Here is a 15312-nt window from a genome sequence, read left to right on the forward strand (position 1 = left end):
CAGATACAGAAAAGAAGAGTTTCGAGACACACACAAACGTATCAACGCGCACCATCCATCCACCAAAAATGTACCGTATGTCTTCTGCCGCCGCCCGGGGTATTATCTATTGTATTTTTGCATAATTTATGGTAAAACCCGTTCCCTTTCTTCTGGCGTAAGTAGCGTCCGCATCGTTGTCCTTTTTTTTTTGTTAATGCTCCACACTTCCCACACTTCCGGGAGGGGAGCGTTTTAAAACATTGCAACATTGGGCAAAAGTTTACAGAAAATATAAAGTAAAATAAAAAAAAACAAGAACGAGCGCACAAAAATTCCACATAAATCCGTCACGTTTAGTAGGTGGCTGTGAAGAATAATACAAAAACAAAAAAAAAGGCAAAAGGAAAGAGCGGCAAAAGGAAAAAATCAGAATCCTCATCGCGCTGAAACCGAAACCAAGGTGGAAGGAACAGAGAGGCAAGGCAAAAGAATAAGAAAAGTAAAATAAAATAAAGCACACAGTACAAAAGTGAAGCAAGAAAAAAAAACAGCACCGAGTAACCGAGAAGTGAAGTGAAAAGATTTTAATCTACTTTACATAAATTATGTCACAACATTTCGCTTGACAGTACAACACCTGACGGTCTTCTTCTCGCCCCTCCTACCCTTGCCATTCCCTCCCATTCCCACAGTGTGTCCAGCAGTTTGTGCAACGAACGAATTCTGTTTTGTCTACTGCTTCTAAAAGTAATTTGTCGTGTAAAAATGAAGATACCACGACAGCGGCCAACTTTTGCCTTCCCATCCTTCTTGGGTGGTTTGTGTGTGTGTGTGTGTGTGTGTGTGTGAGTGTATTTAGTAGTAAAAGATTTGCATTTCAAATGCTTCCCAATCCTACCCGCCCAGCGATACGACACCACCACCACCAACGTGGTCACCACCGGTCTGAGACGGATGCTGAAAAGGTAGCGTTCTGCCCTTCGCAGTCTCCTCTTCCACTGCCAATGGCAACACCATTAAACGGGCATTATCATAATAAAAGTAGGAACCATTCTGCCCCCATTTTGGTCCCTGTTTTTCCTTCCCTCACTGGGTACACACGAAGGGATTGTGTGGCTGTTTTCATTAGCAATCAAATTCGATACACACATTCGTGACGTACAAACAACCCTCGCCAAACGAGGAAACGAGGCTCGTTGTTTCAGGCTACAAATGAGCTACCGCCGTGTGACCAATCGCATTACGAGCGTGCGCACCGTCTGTTTGGCCACAACATTCGATCTTCCCAAATCCCCTGCAACGGTACAAGAGCACCATATTGTACACTTCGCAAGCAGGTTTGAAAGCGGACAGCAATATTGCTTTTTATTTACATTTATCTATTTGACACCGTCCTCGCCCATTTTCCCTATGTTACACCGTCCAACAGCAAAAACACATTTTTCAGGTTGTGTATTTGGGGGGGTTTCTGGCATTTTTTTTCCGGTTACAAACCTCACAAACAAGGGTCATCCCATGCCTCGCACCGACCGCCCTAAACACGGAAGCCATATTTCAACGACCATCCCGATGGATGGTCTCATCGATCAAATGCAATTTATTAGCAGCAACAGCCGCTTCGGGGTGCTGCTTCAGGTGAGTTATTAATTTTTAATTAACTTGCCCACAGCCACATCCGCCCGCTGCCCGAGACGGGGGTTTTGTTCTAATATTTCGGCAAACTATTTAGAGGGCCCGGGACGGCGCGCGCGATGAATGAAGCATATTTATGCGTCCGTTTTTATTGTGTACGGTAGAGGAGCAAGAAGAAGGAAGGAGAAGCAGCGGATGGATTGAGGGGTATTTTTTGAAATAATAAAAGCTACCATTTATGGCCTCGGCGGCTGGAAGGTACGCATCGGAAGCGCTTTAGTCAATAAATCTTTGGCATTTTAATTAAAATTTAATTCGCCACAGTCACGGGCCAACCGGGGGGATGTATTACTTCGAAAATGGAACAAGCCAGTTTGGTGGAAATGGAAAAAAATTATATAATTTTTCGTAGAAAATTTCGCCATAATATTACAATCGACAGCCGAAACTCACTGTAGTTGTGATGAACAGGCTGTAATTAAAGTCTTAATGGGAGGATATTGCTATGCGTATTGCATTACTTACGGCGGGATTTTTATTTTTCCATAGCAGCGCTCCATATTTAATCCATCGAAGGCAAAAGCGCCTAAAGTCATGCAATTTGCATTACAGTAATATTAGTTTTACACCCGCCTGCAGACAGCATGTTTGCCGGCGTGCGCAAACAAATCGCACCGAAACCGATCGAACGAAATCCGTTGTACGTGAAGGGGGAAACGGCCCGATTCGGTGGAAATTTCACAAACTTTCTCTCCCCACCTGCCCGTTGCGCTTCGCACTTGAGATGAATTAGTTAGCAGCGCCGGAGCGACACGCACCAGAGGCTGGAAACTTTTTGACAGTGCCGAATGTCTTCGGATTAGATTCAATTTATCCGTTGGACGTGAAAACACACCGCCGCACATGTCCCACACCAGCACGCAGACGCTCGACGCCACGTCGCTGTGTGAATCGTGCAAATGAACCGAATCCTGCTCCGCCGCTCTGCTTTCCATTCATTTAATCAGCTAACTTTGTCTGACGGCCGCGATGCCGCGCAAGCGTCGCCTGCGCCCGGAAATGGCAGGACGTAATGCGTCTTCTTACACTACCACTGCCCGCTCCCGCAGCTACCCTTCGGTTAGGGCATTAAGTTAGGGCGAACGGAAAAGCGGACGACCGAGCGTCCACTCCTCCTCGCTCACCGACGGCACGAACGCACATTAGGGAAAGGTAATTGAATTTAACGTGTCGCCAGAGATGAAGGACATCGCATCGCACCGTCGAGTGGCAACATAATTAGTCCTTGCCGCTCTTACGATGCCCATTCCCCCCTTCCCTCACAAAACATCCGCCGCGTGATGAATCGGCTGCCGAGCGGCTCCGGTTTGAAAGTACATTCATAATTCAACGCGGGCACGAGCCATGAACAGATTCACACACACACTTTGCACCCTTGCTGCAGTGGCATGGCACGATGTGACCGGGTGACGGGCGAGCTCGCTGTCCCGAAAAGTGGCTCTTTTAAAAAGTGTACTCACGCTCCATCCAAGCTCTGCCAGCGACGCGAGGAAGTGGCAACACTCATCCCCTGCAGCCCAGGCACACACACATTAGCACATGTTTATTCGCACAATTTTTGACATTTTCATTTCGATGCTCTAATTTCGAGTGGGAGAGTAAGGAGATTGCTTGTTTTTGAAAGGCGAAAAAACGATTTTGACCACCATGATGGTGGAGTGATAGCGTGCAAGTGAAGGCGTTCAAGTGGGACAATCCATCGGTAAATGCAGGATAGCCAGTGAGACATTGAAATTGTTGGAATTTTCGAACTAATTTGGCCTGTTTTAATTGTTTTAAAAAATATACTGCCTGGCTTTTATAGCTTTCATGTAATTAAAAAAACAAAAACTCTTGGACTAGAATTAATTTAAAGATGACGTTAGCTAGTATGTAATGTATAATCGCCCGCCAACAAGGCGCTTAAAAGGTAAATATAAAAACAAGCGCCTAATTCTATGCAAATATATGATGCAGCCTAAATGTAGGCTTTGATTTCGAGCAAAAATCAAATTTAAAGCACAATTTTAGTACCGATCCAATAACGAAGACGTGTTTATACAATCATTCACATCAATTCTTCATGGCGGCCATTTTATCAACCACCATGAATGGACCATCATGTTATATAATGGGGGGTTCAGTGCCATGCAGCTGACGTATGCTCTTCTAAATACAGTCATTTTGAAAGGTATTTGCATAACTTTAGGCGGCATAACATGAGTAACGCAGCGGAAATCCGCATACTCTTCACTACGTTTATTTGGGGGAAAAAGTTTAGTTTCTACAGTTGATTTAGACTTTATTCTAAGCATTACAAAAGTGTGCACTGGAGAAAGGAAATTTCATCCGCACTGGTCGTTTTACTTCGGTTGTTACAAACAAACACATTTTATACATCCTGTTGATCTCCAAAGACCAACGCGTTTTTCCACCAAACAAAAACCCCCACACCGTACACACGCGTGTCGAGGTCCCGCTAACGAGCCCGTACACAGCTTCCTCATCCATCGGCTGGCTCATCCCTTCGGTGCCGTTGTTCCACCAGCAAAAAAAAAATCCATCGAATCAGTCGGATGAAAATTTTTAACATCTAGCATCTTTCTTCTTATTTTGATGAGATTGTCGTAAATTTTTCCGCTTCCCGGCGCACACTCGAGGCATTCATCCGCGGCCGAGTGTGCGTCGTGAGCCTTCAAACGGCTGACTGTTTCTTTGAACTTAGCCACGGGACCGACCACCGACCGATGGGAGGCACAAGCACTCGTGGTGGCTTCGCCCTATCGACAGACTTCGCGAAGAAATCTTGTGGGCGGAAAAGTTGCGCCCACACACGCACACACACACACACACACACACACACACACACACACACAAGACTCCCACGACACAAGAACAAGGAAGTGAACGGCCGATCCCTTTGAAGACGCGTTTACGCTCGAGGGAAGAAAGAAAGCGCAAACGGGCCAAAACATGAACCAAGCGCCATCCGCGACGTAGCATAATTGTGCCACCGAAGCATGAAGAGTAAGCGCCCACCACTGTACGGAATCGCTCGTGCGATGTGCGGGACAGGGGGGGGAAGGAGAGGGGTGTACGCTTCGATTATTAGCTTATCCGCCGTTGATGCGATGTACGGTTGAGCAAAACCTCAATCATAACACAGCACACGCGCACGGACCACCGTTGTCAAAAGGAGAGAATGTTGTCCCGCTGGGCTCGACTCCTGAAGCCTTCCAAACCCTCCACGCAAAAGCTTCAACAGATGCCCCCCTGTGACTGAATAATAATATGTGGAGATGTATCTACCCGGAGCCGGAAGCTTGCCGCACTGCCACCGATGCGATGCCGTCGGTACCATTACTCATAAAAGTACTTCAAGCTGGGAGGATTTATATCGTCTACGTGCTTCCGGGCTGTCGAACACCGTTGGCCGTGCGGGATTGAAATAGTACATCGCCCTGCCGTGTCGCGCTGGAAAGCAGTACAAACCGACGCAGTATCTGTTACGCCCGATACAGCACGCTCTCGGGTGCAACGTCTCGGGACGCTCGGGTAAATGCATTTCGCTTGCAGCGGGAGTAAAGTAGAGAGGATGATCACACAATCTTACAGCACGAGTCTCGCATGCTAATTTGGTGTATTGATTGCATTCCGGTTGGTTTGTTTAAGACGTAGTGGAGAAATTGGAATAAAGAACTTGCGGAGGAATAAAGCATGCTCCTCAACCGGATAAATTACTGTTTTATTAAATTAGAGACAAGAAAAGCTACATTCTTAAATTAATGCGAGCATCAAGAAATGAACTGAAATAAAATGGTATGCAATGGTTAACCACTGAGTGGGAGAAAATGTCTATCTTTCGAATTGAAAGCTGTGTTGTAGCTTTTATCACGATTATTACGACAAACTGGTTTTGAACAAATGGTATTTTTCCAGCGACTGAACGTTGCAATGCCAACGACAGTGCCGTACGATTGCATACTTTCCGGCGTTTTACACATCAAGCGCACGACAGTGAAGGATAAACCGCGGGAAAACCCGCACACTTTAAGCGCAAGCAAACACCCACTGCCAATGACCCATTAGCTGGCCAATTCCGGTGGCAACTTTTACGTTCTCCCCCTGCTTTCCCCCGCCCCATTTCCTCGACTCCCACCCATTGGCAAGCCTTTATCCGCGCGGGTATTTTGTTTCCTGCTATCGGCATTCTATCAAATTTAATTACCGACGAAACGCTACACCGTAAGGCAACACACCACTTCCTTCCTCCCCACACCTTCCTCTTAACCCCCCCCCCTCCCCTCCCCCGCCTAGTCAGTCGTAAAACGTTCGCCCGTTCAGGGAGCGGTGCGCAAAACCGAATTTATCACCCGGGCAGCGAAAATTCGCTTTCACCGGGGGCGCGCTGGGTACAACAACAGGGTTGCATTTTCGGGGAAAGAAATTTATCGCTTCATTAAATTTTCACCAGAAGAAAAATGGAGCAAACCTTCCGCCGGCAAACGGGTGGTCGGGAGTGGTAGGGCGCGGTTTTTTCTTCAACCGTCAAGAGCAGGTGCTTTTTTCCGAGACGCCAAAGTTTGCCTGTTCTTGTTTTTTTTTTTGTGCACAATCTTTTCTTTCGTCCGTTTTCCCTCCCCGAGTGATGTGAGGAAAACTGGCACGGAAATGTAGCAACCAGCAGGAATAACAACGGAGAGAGAGAGAGGTAGAGATAAAGTAAAAAAAAAACGCTGTAACCGGGAAGATAAAAGCGAACAAATGAACCATGAACCATGAGGGAAGCGATCGCGCGAAAGAAAACACTTTCCAGCTAGCTCGAAGGAAAAGCGCGTACGGAGCGCCGAGCTTAAAAACGCACCAACACTCGCACATCAGGCCAGGCAGGAGGGACCCCCTGAGACACACAGAATGGGGAAAATGTTCACCACACTCTTCTCACTTCTCAACGCTCCATCCATCCCGCGAGAGGATTAATGAAGATAATAAATGTTTAATTTTTTAATCGCACCAATGAGAGTAATTAAAGCATTCTGCCCAACCAACCCGCCATCCCCACCCCCCACAGTTCTTCCCCGCAAGCTGCTAAACCAGAAACGATGGACGGGGGTCGGTTTTATGTTTCCTTGCGCTTTGTTTTTCCACCCCTTTTCCTAGCATCTCCTATTCCATCATCATCCTCGCATCGCAGCAGTTTGTGCCGAAAAGGGAAATGGCGGTGGAAAACAATCTTTCCCGGGCAAGAAAACTTAATCCAACACTGTTTATATGGGGGGCGGGGGGCATTCGAGAAAAAAAAGTTTTCTTCAACAGCCTAATTCAAAAGAGGAAAAAAATACGAGAGTAAAAAATCGCGTCCCCACAGCACAACAAAACATTTGCAACAAAACAAAGCAAAGCGAAATGAAACACATGGCGGCCTTGGGTGGCTCGGTTTACACCATTTCGGACGGATGGATACCAGCTTCTTCCCGTGCCGTGCCCCCCATGTCTCCCGGAGGACGGAAAAAAGATATTAAACTCTCCCCCCCCCCCTTCCCCTGTCAGTTGCAACACTCCACCCAAACGCGTTAACGTATAATCTTTAATGGTTGTTTGGAACGCGCGGAATTGCAAGATGCGACACGCGGGACGCGCAACGCTCGCCCAGATAACAAGTGCGGAAACTAGGCGAAAAGTAAGCAGCCAAAGGAGCACGGGTCTGAAAGGGAGAGGGACAAACCGGAGCATAAATAACGGTGCCCCATAATTCTTAGCCCGCGCCAGCCGGCAAATGGTAAAAGGGGTAAAGGATGAATAGAACTGTCCTGAAGAACCGTACACTACGCACCGTCTTGCTGGTCGGGAGGGGGGGGGGGGGGGGGTTTAATTGTGGCCATAACGCGATTATGCTGACATTTGCCGCGCACATCACTGTGTCCGTATCTCGCGATGCGTGGCTGAAACACCGGGCAAATAAAACAAAACAATAATGTTTGGTTACGGTAATGATGTCGTTGGATGGGAGCGGGGCGGAGTGGTTTTATTTGTGCGTTTCCTCCACCGGCAGAGTAACGATGCCCGCACAACGATTACAACGATTATATCGAAACACCAAGCAATAAAAACAAGAGGTTTAATCGTTGTGTCATCTTCGCTTTACGATACGTAGAACAATTTCTTCAACAATTCGGTAAACATTCTTTTCCCGGAACCCAAAATTGAGCCGAAAACAACAGAGAACAAAACACACACACCCGCATCTGCCCGGCTGGCGAACGGAAAACTTTTTCCCCACCGATGACATATTGGCAGGTTATAATATTACCAGTGGGCCACCACCCTGACCGGGAGGCCAAAAACCCTTTCAAGTGGTGAGATAAAGTGAAAGCAAAAGCTCTCTTCTTTCACTCCCCTTCCAACAACAACTTCCACTCGCTGCGTAACGCCCCGGCCCGATAAACCGTGGTCAGTGACACATGTCGTCTGTCTCTATTTTCGGGAGGAAAGTTTAAGCGAACGTCACCGCTGGAACCTAAGCCCCGACGACGGCCAGCGTTCCGCATCCGTACATTAGACGACGGTCTGGCATCCGTTCCCCTAAATGGCTCGTTTACGCTGCCTCCCAAAAGCCACAGAGCGGCGTGTAACTCTAAGCCAAGCCAAAACTGGACAAACTTTTTCCCCTGACCTGCCTATTTGTCGGAAGCATGCTAGTACACATACCCACACGATGAGCGCTCGAAAGGCGCAAAAGTTATCGCTTCAATCCACAAAACTCTACCCTGGGTATGGGGAGCCAAAGGGGAAAATGAATCCCTTTTCCGAGGTTTTCTGGCCAAATTCCGTAGCAAATCACCGTCACACCACAAAGCCGAGCGTTCAGTTGTAGTGGTCCGAGCTAAAAGTAAAAAAAATCGGGGGAAATGTTTTTACTAAATTAATGATTAAAGTGCAGGCGTAGATGATAGAGATGTTTAAAACGAATCGAAACAATACATACCCAAAGCTGATGTGTTCCATCGTATTTTTGTTCATCCTTTCGAAATAACTTGCAATCCAATCAATCATCCAATGCTTAGCGGCATTTAGATAAATAATTAATTAGTCACAGCTGATAGGATATAAATCCTGGTTTCATGTAAATGTGGCGCTGGGTGGGATGAGTGAGGTGAGTCACATTATTCGTCGTAAAATACCAACATTACTAGTTCGTGATCCGATAGAATCGACCTTTCAGTGTCGATAGTTAGTTTTCATTCAACCGTTCATACAATAATTCGCAATTGCAAATCCGAGGATGAGTGTCAATTTCATCGTCTCCTAACCATGCGTTTGATGGATGCATCATTACCCTTTTTTGTTACCCAAATGGCGTACTAATCGATTGAGAATGAGAGCGCGGGATCCCTTTTAAATTGCACTTGTGATCGAAATATTTCAACAAAACGCACATAAAGGCAAAAACAAAAACTATTCATGCACACACAAATGCACACACACACACATCGACAAAAATTCATCTGCAGCGATGTCACCCTTAAATTGGATTGCATTTCTATTCAATTTTAATCAATCGTAGCTAATGCAGCCCGCCGGAACAAACTGCAATCAATTATCGCACATGATCGTGGTGCACGCTGAACGATAAGTTGCTTGCAGGGCCTTATCATTATGGGATGAATATTTAATCACGCGCCACATCATTCAACTGGCACAGCAAAAACGTCCAAATCCGCAAAAAAAAAACCATTTAAAATCAGCTTCAAATTACTTCACCACATTGCACTTAAACATTAGCAAAATAAAATGAAATGTGTGTGCGTTGTTTGTGGCTTTCACCTGTCGCTTTCCACCTTAAGCCCCAGCCCCTGGTTTTTTTTTTTCGTGGTAGAGGAAAGAATTTAAAATTAAATCAATACAATTGCCCAACTCTATAGCTTCCCCTTTCTGGAAAAGTAGAAAATACCATGAAAACGCGAGCAAAAACTCGAGAGAGAAGATTATGCAATGTCCCCGCACTATCGGCCAGCTGCATTTGCGATCGATCTCCACAGAATCATTCAAATACATAAATGCACAGTGGGTAATAAGGGCAGCTTCGGACAGCTCGGTCTCCACACACACATACACACATACAAACAAAAACCACACCGGACGGGAACGGGACGCGGTTTCGAATCGGATGAGCTATCGGACTAATTTGGTCCACAGGCATACACACTCGTCCAGTCCGCTCGGTTGCGGTCCCTTTTCAAGGTGTGAAGAGCGAGTGTGTGTGAATGCGCAGTGCCGTCCCGTGTAGAGTGTCATTTAATCCTTACCCCGCGCCAATCCGTCACCTGAAACCCACAACTGTTCTGAGCACATGTGTGCCTTTTTCCGTTGTTTTTGGTTGATTCGCTTTCCCATTCTGCGGTTCGTATCGATCGCGCGCGCGCGCGCGTATTGAGGTCGCACGCAAAAGCCCCGCCAAACCGCTGTAGCAGCCTGCGCGAAATCAAGCGGATCCGGGTGATGGCGTGCACCGGTCGGCGCCGCACAGCGGTCCCGCACACTCACAGCAAATTAGAATCCAAATCAATCCGAAATCCACACTGGAACGTGTTTTTCGGCACGCAAAACAACAAACTCAACCGGGCGGTGAATGCGGCCGGCGTAAGCTTTCTGCATTTTCGGACAGGCAGCCATCCATCATCGGTCGGTCGGTCGGTGTGCGATCATTAACATCATCGTCATCCGCATGGCCGACGTGGGCGTGTGCATTCGGGTTCGGGCGGAGGTTGACAGTGGATTGAATTTTTCCAACCCGGTGCACATGAAAAGAGATACGTGACAGATAAGTGGCGATGTGCGGGAGGACAGGAGGGCAATGGTAAGGGATTCGATTTCCGATTTAATTGCTGCGAAATTTATCAGACCCCACCAGGGCCTGAGCCTTTTTGTGACGCGCAGCAATGGAGGGTTTTTTTGTTTTGTCCTTCCGTACTTGCTACTACTACTACTACTAACCTGCCGTACGTGAAGCCGACGGTCCAATCAGAGTCGAACGAACCGCGGATCACCGTGTCCTCGTGCTCGAGCCGATAGCAGACGGTGCCGAGCGCCCGGTTCTGCCGCTGGTTCACAATCATGGACGAGCCCATCTGCAACGTGCCGGACACTTTTTGCCAGTAGCTCAAATCGAACGCTTCGGGCGAGACGGTGGCGGCCAGCGTGGACGTTTCCCGGTTGTAGCTGCGCGGAGAACGGAATGGAACGAAGGGAACGCTGTTGTTAGCGTTTGTTACAGCGAAAGGCCTTGTCCGATTGCAAAACAACGCGCGGATGCAACAATGCAAACACCTTAAGCCGGCGGCTAAGTGCGTGGCTGTGTGTGGCAAAAACGGCAACACTAGGAAATACCATTTTCCGTCCATAATTAACAACCACTGGGTTAGCAATTATCTGCCGCCTTTGGTCCGTACACCGCATTAATCCTGCCCGTATCCGCATGCAGCGCGCACTTATCTCTAAAGTAGCCCGGTGGCAAACCATCATCATCATCATCATCCTCATCGCTCTCTCTAGCTCGCTTTTGAGTCTACGTACCGTCCGGCAAAGGCCACGTTCGTGTGCTGAGCGCCCCGGTAGCATTCGCACAGCAGCTCCACCCCGAAGCAGAGCCGATCGTTCACGCTCACCAGATGATCCAGGCTGACCCGGTACGAGTCGAGCGTGGTGTCGGGCGTACTGCACCGTACGGTGGACGTCCGGCTCGCCCCGGTGTACTGCAGCGACACCTCGTCCACGTACGGTTTTGCGCCCGGCCGAAGCTGCAGGGCTAGCTCGAGTCCCACCGACCGGACTGGCCGGTACAGCAGCAGCAGGTTCGTGCAGAGCGTCGTCGGGTTCACATCGAACGCTACAAGTGGTGTGGTCTGCAAAAATTAATTTCGAGCCAAGCGTTAAAACACAGCCACCGGTCGCGCGGGAAAGCGCGAGGAGAAAGGGCTTACCAGCACGCTATCGCTGCATCGGCGCTGGAAGTGTCCACCGAACCGGAAGCCGCTCGGCGTCACGTGGCTAAGGTTCCAGCTAGCGCCCAGCGTCCGGTTCACGCCGCAGCCCTTCGTCACGTTCAGCTGGAACCCTTCGAACCAGACCGGCCGCAGGTGGTTGATGCGCTCGTGCAGGTTCGCCATGTCGCCCGGGTTCAGGGGCGGCTGCCGGACGCCCGACGTCCACGTGAACGGCCACGGAAAGCGGCCACCGTACCGTGGATCCGGCTCCGGCACGCACGTACCACCGTCCTTGCCTTCGTACCGCATTCGGCGGTTGTTTTGCAGTGCCGTAAAGGGGGGAGTGGATCCGACCCCGATGAATGAGCAATCAACTTCCACAGCCTGCCAAGATGGCGACGAGCCAACTGCGGGACAACGGCGAGATTCAATTCTCTCTCTACCGCCAAAGCAGCCAGCGCACACTTGGACCCAAACACACACAACAATTTTGCACCCCGCAATTTGCATAAGTAAACGCCAGCTGTCAACAAACACAAGGGCAGGGGTTGTTGGCGCCAAAAGTGACACCAGCAAAAGTGACATTTACGACGACGACGACGACTACGAGTGTACTCACGGGGCGTGCTTTTGAATTTCATCCAACAGTGCAACATTTATCAAAATGCATTTTTCAATATTGGCACGAACGGAAAAGCGATTTCCACACTTTCCCCTCCCCCGGACCTAATGCACCCTCTCCGTTCTGATTGCAATTTCGGCACGAGTAAATGTCCCAAAAATGTCCGCATTATCGAGTGGACCCGGGACCGCGGGCGAGAAGTGGCACTGCAGTAAAATGATGAAAAATCACTTCAACCAGCCACCAGTCCCATCTCCTCCCCCTCCTCTTTTTAGTCATGTTACTCGAGGGTTGGTACAACACACAAAAAATGCCGGGAACGGATAAAACAATAAATGGAGTTTCGGAGTGTCGCACCACTTGTCCACACAGTACTGCACGAGAAAAAAAGGGAGTGTGTGAGAGGTGGCACGTTAACTAAATCATACAAAAAAAGAAGAAAATTCCATTTCTACTCTCTCGACTCTCGGCTGCAGATAAACAGTATTTCTTGTGAACTTTCACACCGGATCGATCGACCAAATGTCGGTGAGTGTCGGTAACGACTCAAAACCGACCCAGAAACAAAGCAAAAAAAAAAAAAACTCATACTTTCTTGGCACCACTATTTCGGATCGAGCACGGTTCTGTTTTGTGTATGTGTGTGTCTGTATGCTGTTTGCCGAGGGAAACTTTCAGCACCCTTCCGTTGCCAAATGCTAACTGAATTCACAATCAACACGATGCATCATCGAACGAAAAGGATGGGTCAAGCCCCGGACCCAAACCCCAGGACCGAAGGGTGTAAAGTTTGATGGCACACAGAGAGAGAGAGAGATAGGGTGGGGCTCCGAATTGTTCCGAATTTCCATATCGAACGTGAATATTTTATTGAGATTTTATCGCCCGAATGTCTGCAATTTGCACTGCGCCACCCAGCGACCGGGGGATTATTAATTTTTCGCCACTTGCTTCTGCTTTCTTCAATCAAATTTGGTACGAATTTTTGGTTTTTTTTTTCGGTGCAGAGGTTACCGTGGTAAACAGGCAGCATATTGCAGATGAAAGGATGCACAATGATAAGACGACCAAATGGAGCGGTACGTACGTCTGGAGAAGATTTATCGAAGGATGCGCCATAGTTGGATCGTTGCTTGATATTGGATAAAATATTCGTTAAAAAAAAGATTCAAATTTACTTGAAGAGAGCATAACTGCAAATGCATAATCCCATCGAAAGAAAGGCACCACTGTGCCGCAAACCCATCCCGACAGTTTCACCTTGTTGGCGCCAACACGCTGCACCACAGAATGCACCACACGCAAAAGGGTGCAATTAAAGGCCACACTTTTTAATTGTGCACGAACGGAAACAATCGCCACACTGTGCTATTAATGCACACACCCGATGCAAAAGCACCAAAAGCTCCATTGGTCCGTCGATGCGAATTCGATTTGCCTTACAATATGTGGCCGCGCCTGTGTAAATTGAAATCAATTCTCCATCGGCTAACCGTTTCGAAGTAAAGCGAAAAGGCAAACAAAAAAAGAAGGGGGGCGAACGGGGAGTGGGGGGGAGGCACCTCACGAACCCGTGTCATCAAACACACCCAAACCCGTGTGGTCGTTCGCTTCCCAATCGTCCCCCACGCCTGGTGTGGCGCAGGAACAGGCTTCCAGTTTTTATGAGCGAATTATATTGATTTACGTTACGCGGCGTTCGGCAAACAGCCATTTGGGCTCGGGTGCAGCCATATAAAAAGCCACTCTCCTGCCCTTTCTACCCCTAGACGGCATTTTAATTGGTCTGCACGCGAAAAATATCCTGTCCGTGGTCAGGATCCCAGCGTGTGTGTGTGTGTGTGCCGTTCCGGCCGGGCTGGCTCGTAATACCCCGAACGACATTTCCGCTTTCCGGCTGATTGCCGCTGTTGCACATTACTCATAAAATGTCGGCCAGCGGATTTCCACCCTGGCACCGCTGGCCCCACAGCCGGCCAACCGCAATCCCAATCCGGGGTACAACCAATGGTCAGGTGACCTACTTTAGCGAGACGGCGATAGGCAAGGATGAGCGAAGTTGCGAGCCGATTTAATGACACCGATATCCGGTTCAGCCTCCGGGTGGGGTACGGGAGACCCAGTAACCGAGTGTACGGGCAAAATACACACTCACACACACACACACACACACACACACACACACACACACACACACACACACACACACACACACACACACACACACACACACACTGACTGTGAGTCGCCCAAATGTCTGCAGCGCGCGTTCCGTGGTCGATTGTCCGTGGTAAATGAGCCGATCAGGACGAGGGGAAGGGGGGGTGAAGGGGAAGGGAGGAGGGAGGAAATCGTGCCGGCACCGTACCAATGAAACGGAAACGCAGGGCCCCGAGCACGGGTAAAGCTCATCGGCAGGAAATGAAAAAGCCATTTCCGGTGGCAAAAGTGTGACTCCGCGGGAGGGTGGATTGATGAGGCAAGGGGGGGGCAGATTTTTGCTATTTCTTACTCACACTCTGTTAGGGGTCTTTTTCATCTTCTTTTTCTTCTTTTGTGATCATTCATTTTTGTTGGCACTCGATGTTTAACTCGCACGGACAACTTCACACTAAAGCATTCGTCTATAAAGCGCTTTAAGTAACGGATTATTGATGCATAAGCACCTCATCATCCTACAAATTAAACATTAACACACACTCACACACACACACATGTCCCCGAGTGGTCGGGCCAATATTTTACAACTCACAGCACTCACACGTAAAGCCAACAAACACTCTCCAAAAGCACCCGAAAGCTCAACCGGTTATCCCGAAAAACCTTTCGATCCCTGACCATGTGCCATGCGAGTTGGAGTTGGTTGACAGCAGCAACAAAAAAAGGGGAAACTTTCCACTGATGCGCAGAAAGTGCAAATTGCAATCCCTCACACACGGTCAAACTCATAGCTGCCCCCCCTCCCCCCTCTTCACCGCACAAAATGTCAATCTCGATGGGGACAAATTTCCACCCTCGGAAACAAACTTTCTCCATTCGAGCGAGCTGCTCCGG

The 15312-nt window shown here is 48.6% G+C and overlaps 1 protein-coding gene across 1 annotated transcript; it reads right to left on the bottom strand.

Annotated features, from left to right (window-relative positions):
- Positions 1-9638: 9638 nt before the first annotated feature.
- LOC120953207 (mitochondrial import receptor subunit TOM40 homolog 2) lies at positions 9639-12755 on the bottom strand. The gene is made up of 4 exons (XM_040372963.2): positions 11634-12755; positions 11227-11555; positions 10648-10872; positions 9639-10302 (listed from the first exon to the last, which is right to left on the bottom strand). The coding sequence occupies exons 1-4, from the start codon at positions 12219-12221 to the stop codon at positions 10194-10196; spliced, it is 1251 nt and encodes a 416-aa protein (XP_040228897.2). The 5' UTR covers positions 12222-12755; the 3' UTR covers positions 9639-10193.
- Positions 12756-15312: the final 2557 nt, after the last annotated feature.

Source organism: Anopheles coluzzii, chromosome 2 (genome assembly GCF_943734685.1).
Source record: "Anopheles coluzzii chromosome 2, AcolN3, whole genome shotgun sequence".
NCBI lineage: Eukaryota > Metazoa > Arthropoda > Insecta > Diptera > Culicidae > Anopheles > Anopheles coluzzii.